General features: G+C 39.4%; 1 protein-coding gene across 5 annotated transcripts in view; it reads right to left on the bottom strand.

Moving 5' to 3' along the window:
• Positions 1–2,388: 2,388 nt before the first annotated feature.
• The window catches only part of CHD1L (chromodomain helicase DNA binding protein 1-like), a 66,788-nt gene continuing 63,323 nt past the window's right edge, over positions 2,389–5,853 (bottom strand). For 4 of the 5 annotated variants that reach the window (XM_010833234.1, XM_010833236.1, XM_010833235.1 and 1 more), the window contains 4 exons: positions 5,063–5,133; positions 4,842–4,956; positions 4,001–4,109; positions 2,389–3,116 (listed from right to left, as the gene is read on the bottom strand). In XM_010833234.1, the coding sequence (XP_010831536.1) occupies positions 3,038–3,116; positions 4,001–4,109; positions 4,842–4,956; positions 5,063–5,133 (374 nt within the window). In that variant the 3' untranslated portion in view covers positions 2,389–3,037. The remainder of the gene's footprint in view (positions 3,117–4,000; positions 4,110–4,841; positions 4,957–5,062; positions 5,134–5,853) is intronic. The other variant, XM_010833233.1, reaches the window with a different exon arrangement.

Here is a 5,853-nt window from a genome sequence, read left to right as displayed (position 1 = left end):
TAAATATAGAAAACTATAAAACACTGATGAAAGAAATCAAAGATGACACAAATAGATGGAGAAATATACCATGTTCATGGATTGGAAGAATCAGTATAGTGAAAATGAGTATACTACCCAAAGCAATCTACAGATTCAATGCAATCAAGCTACCAATGGTATTTTTCAGAGAACTAGAACAAATAATTTCACAATTTGTATGGAAATGCAAAAAACCTTGAATAGCCAAAGCAATCTTGAGAAAGAAGAATGGAACAGGAGGAATCAACCTGCCTGACTTCAGGCTCTACTACAAAGCCACAGTCATCAAGACAGTATGGTACTGGCACAAAGACAGAAATATTGATCAATGGAACAAAGTGAAAGCCCAGAGATAAATCCACGCACCTATGGACACCTTATCTTTGACAAAGGAGGCAAGAATATACAATGGAGAAAAGACAATCCCTTTAACAAGTGGTGCTGGGAAAACTGGTCAACCACTTGTAAAAGAATGAAACTAGAACACTTTCTAACACCATACACAAAAATAAACTCAAAATGGATTAAAGATCTAAATGTAAGACCAGAAACTATAAAACGCCTAGAGAAAAACACAGGCAAAACACTCTGACATAAATCATAGCAAGATCCTCTATGACCCACCTCCCAGAGTAATGGAAATAAAAGCAAAAATAAACAAATGGGACCTAAAAGCTTTTGCACAACAAAGGAAACTATAAGCAAGGTGAAAAGACAGCCTTCAGAATGGGAGAAAATAATAGCAAATGAAGAAAGTGACAAAGAATTAATCTGAAAAATATACTAACAACTCCTGCAGCTCAATTCCAGAAAATTAAGTGACCCAATCAAAAAAAGGGCCAAAGAACTAAACAGACATTTCTCCAAAGAGGACATACAGATGGCTAATAAACACATGAAAAGATGCTCAAATTCACTAATTATCAGAGAAATGCAAATCAAAACCACAATGAGGTACCATCTCACACTGGTCAGAATGGCTGCTATCAAAAAGTCTACAAACACTGCTGGAGAGGGTGCAGAGAAAAAGGAACCCTCTTACATTGTTGGTGGGAATGCAAACTAGTACAGCCACTATGGAGAACAGTGTGGAGATTCCTTAAAAAACTGGAAATAGAACTGCCATACAACCCAGCAACCCCATTGCTGGGCACACACACCAAGGAAACCAGAATTGAAAGAGACACGTGTACCCCAGTGTTCATCGTAGCACCGTTTAAAATAGCCAGGACATGGAAGCAACCTAGATGTCCATCAGCAGACGAATGGATAAGAAAGTTGTGGTACACATACAGAATGGAATATTACTCAGCTATTAAAAAGAATGCACTGGAATCAGTTCTGATGAGGTGGATGAAACTGGAGCCTATTATACAGAGCAAAGTAAGTCAGAAAGAAAAATACCAATACAGTATATTAATGTATATATATATATAGAATTTAGATGATGGTAACAGTGACCCTATATGCGAGACAGCAAAAGAGACACAGATGTAAAGAACAGACTTTTGGACTCTGTGAGAAGGTGAGGGTGGGATAATCTGAGAGAATAGTATTGAAACATTATATTATCATATGTGAAATAGATCGCCAGTCTAGGTTCAGTGCATGAGACAGAGTGCAGTGAGCTGGTGCACTGGGATGACCCTGAGGGATGGGATGGGGAGGGAGTTGGGAGGAAGAGTCAGGATGGGGAACATATGTACACCCATGGCTGATTCATGTGAATGTATGGCAAAAACCACAATACTATAATTAGACTCCAATTAAATTAAAAAAGAAAAAGTTCAGGAATCATGAACTTAGTCTTCAACTAAATTGGTCTTCAACACAGATTCTAAATTGTTGACAGGTGAAGAAGCCAGGGAGGAAGTCAAATAGAACACTACAACACAGATGCTAACATCACTGCTTTCCTTAGAAGGTCATGGCCCCAGCTCTGAGACCCCCTAGTAGCCAAGGTTCCCTGAATCAAGAGCCCAGGCCTGAGGCTTCTCTAGGTATTAAGGGCCTCAAAGCAGCAGAAACCAGGTTGGTTGAGGACAGCCGGCCAAGACTGAGACTTCATGTACAAAAATGTGAAAAGTCACAGCTTCTATGGTATCTCCTCTTACAATTCCTTCTCTGGTGGTTCTCATCTCTCTGTCCTCCCCAATCTGACATTTGCTGTCAGTTTTGTGCCACTTCCACAATTCCCTTCTTTTTATTTTTTTTGTTTGTGTCAAGTCTTAGTTGCAGCACATGGGATCTTCCATCTTCGTTGTGGCATACAAACTCTTAGTTGTGGCATGTGGGACCTGGTTCTCTGACAGGGATTGAACCCGGGCCCTCTGCATTGGGAGCACAGGGACTTACCCAGTGGACCACTAGGGAAGTCCCCACAATCCCTTCATTTATTGAAGCTGAACTGAATTTAATGGAAGGGGGAAAGGTGATCCTTGGCTTCTATGAAGCCACTTGTGTTCCTCTGGATCTGAATGTTGAACTGTATGAACAGAAGGCAGGAGGGACTCTGGTTGTCTGGATCAGCAATCTCTCTTCTCAGTCTTTCCCCTATAGACCTGTCTTTCCAAGGCATGAACTGACTGAAGGCATTTCCTTCCGCCAGAACCAACCTGTTCTATTTCCCTTCCTTTCTCCTTAATGCACTTACCTTTCTCACCATAAAGAAATCAGTCTGAGAGGAAGAAAACTAGATTGAGGGGAAAGCAAGCTAAGAAACCTTTAGAGAGAGAAAATGTATTTATTATTATACAAATAGCTATGCATACTGGGGCACTGGCAAACTGCCAAAGGATTTTCCCAAATAACTTTTGCATAGCTGTATTACAGGTATTACACATCAGTATAACACATTCAGGAGAACAAAATTAGAATTCAGAAAACAGAGCCTCTCAGAGGCCCACCAGATCCTGATTCCTTGAATACTCTATTACAGTGGCTTTGACCAACTAGCTTTTTTTTTCCAGCTTTTTCAGCTGGTTGCTGAAGGCTGGATCTGATGCTGAGCTGATTGTTAAGATACTAGCTGTCCTGAGGATGAAGATGAGGCCTGTAGATGAAGGATGGCAGCCTTGCTTCTAGGAAAATAGTAGCTGAATAGGGCGGTCAAGGAATATTTTTCATCACTTTAAAATCGACTCTACTAAAACTACTAGTTCTTTAGTAATTACTGAAATAATCACTCCAGAGGCGTACGCCTTAATTTCCTTTTACCATGTAATAAATCTTTTCAATATTGTTAGTACTTATTACTGTAGAATTATGATGATATACTAAAACTCTTCTGATACTGTCTGAATTGTGCAAATGTATAAAACTTCTCTGCTAAGTTTTTATAGTGATTTAAATAAATCCCCACCAAGTGAATTAATTTCAGTAATTATCTAAGTAAAAGGAGGAAGTTTCTGTATAATTATAGCACTTGGTAAATTCAGCTTCTTCTAATAATTCTGGACTCAGTATTGTGGTTCAAACAATGCTAACTTACAGCAAGCAGATCACTGGAAGAAAATACTAGTCTAGCAAAACTAGATTATGTCCTCATGGTCAAAATGAATTTCATACTGCTTAAGAATACACTGAATTGGTTCAGAAATAAAATACGTCACTTGTTTGCTTATTTTAGTGAACAGAGTGAAGTTCTTAGAACTAGGCCTTGATCTACGGGCCTGAAGGATCTCCAGAAAAGTGATGTGAAACAGATTCAACATGAGAGCAAATGGCAATTGTTCAATTAATTCCCCTCTTCATGTATCTTTTAGCTGTTGGCATGTACAAATGCTGGGGAGTGTTTATCTCCTTGGATATATACACAGTAAGAAAATGCTTCTTAGTTTTTTCTTATTGAAGTGGGGGTAGAGTGAAAAACATGGCAGAAGAGGACCTGGCCTTGGATTAAAAAATGACACCAGAAAAATGCAAGACACTGTCCCCTTCTGAGCTGAAAGTGTACACCATTAGGATAATAAAAGGATACATGTAAGTTGGGATGCCTCTTGAGGCCAAGAGTTTCCGAATAAGTCGCTCAGTACCATACCAGTTAAAACCTTTCGTGGCATGTCCAATGCGTGGAAGATGGACACTTGCTGTTAAAAAAAAAAAGTTCACGATGTCTTCATTCATCAAATTGAGTAATGTGTATAAGATATACATAGATGATAATGTATTCTGAGTCACTTTGTTGTTTCCAATGAACAAAATGTATATAATCTTGGTGAGTGCCACTCAAAGCATATGATTATATGAGGAGTGACTGTAACATGGGAAAACTAATTCTATAGAACATGAGGACCTACATACAGGCTATGGTAATAAGTAGGTACAATGGGAATAGAATATGATTGATGATTGAGATGTAATTTAAAAAGCAAAGATTCTTTAACAAGTCCATCAGTTTGACAAACTCTAAGACATGCTGGGTTTGGAAATAAAATTAAACTCAGGTCTTTTGGCAGAGAATTGTCTGCTAATGCAGACTGTGACTCTCTGAGAGGGGACAGGATAAAAAGCGTTTCTCAACAGCATGTGACCAGTTTACCTCATCTCTGGTCCTCTGCTTCCTCGTCTGTAAAATTATGATACAAATACCCAGAGAATGCAGGTGGTCCAGAGACAAAGGTACAGAAGTGATCAAGAAAGGAAAAGGACTTTGAGAATACAAGATGAGGAGAGTGTTACTTGTGTGGCCTTTCATACTGGGGCTTCCCTTCACCACATATACTGAATGGGATCTTGGCATTTCTCACCTCCCTTTAAAAATCACATCCTACGCTTGGAAACAGAAATTCATCTATTCCTGAGCAAGTGGAAGGACTTACCTTTCCTTTTCTTTGCTGCTAAAAATATCTTCTTTAGGGCCTCTTCTAGGGCTGCCATCTTAATGCCAGACAGGACATTGGCACGATCTCGGTGCTGGGCCACAATCAAGGCCAACTAGGAGGAATAATCCATTTACTGAGTGGGAGCAGGGGCAGTTTCCGGAGGAGGTGATGGGAGTCAAAGTTTAGCTCCAATAAATTGATGTGGTTTTTTCACTTACCAAATCTTGTCCTTCGTTTCTTGACTCTTTATCATCAATAGGAAATAAAAGGACACCTCCCAAACTCAAATCTGAGGTAAAACAAGACGAAGCAACAGAAAGAACATAAAGTTCACTACAGAATGAGACCCCTGAGGAAGGGCTACTCTGAATTGTCCCTATGCTGTGCCTTTTCCAAAGCTACTCAGGTATAGGTAACAGTGGTGCCCTGTCTTGTTCCTGATATTAGAGGAAAAGTTTTCAGTTATGTGGAATATAATGCATGCTGTGGGCTTGTTGTATATAGCTTTTGGCTCAGTGGTAAAAGAATCTGCCTGCAATGCAGAAGATGCACAGGAGACTGGGGTTTGATCCCTGGGTCAGGAAGATCCCCTAGAGAAGGAAATGGCAACCTACTCCAGTATTCTTGCCTGGAGAATCTCATGGAAGAGGAGCCTGGTGGGCCCCAGGACATGACTTAGCAACTGAACAACGAAACAAAAAACATACTGAGGTATGTTCCTTCCATTACCAATCTGCAGAGGGTATGTCATCACGAAATTGTACTGTCAGATGCTGTCTCTACATCTATTGAGAGGATCATTTTTATCTTTCATTCTATTAATGTGATATATAACATTTATTGATTTGTGTATGTTGAACTATCCCTACATCCCTGGGATAATTCCTACTTGGTCATGTGTGTAATCCTTTTAATAAGTAACTGAATTAGGTCTGCTAATATTTTGTTGAGAATTTTTGCATTGAAGTTATCAAAGATATTGGTCTATAGTTTTGTTTTCTTGTAGTGT

The sequence above is a fragment of the Bison bison genome, unplaced genomic scaffold, assembly GCF_000754665.1.
Source record: "Bison bison bison isolate TAMUID 2011002044 unplaced genomic scaffold, Bison_UMD1.0 scf7180017863325, whole genome shotgun sequence".
In the NCBI taxonomy this organism is placed as follows: Eukaryota; Metazoa; Chordata; class Mammalia; order Artiodactyla; family Bovidae; genus Bison; species Bison bison.
The sequence above is the reverse complement of the archived record's forward strand: the minus strand, read 5'-3'. Positions and strand labels throughout refer to the sequence as shown.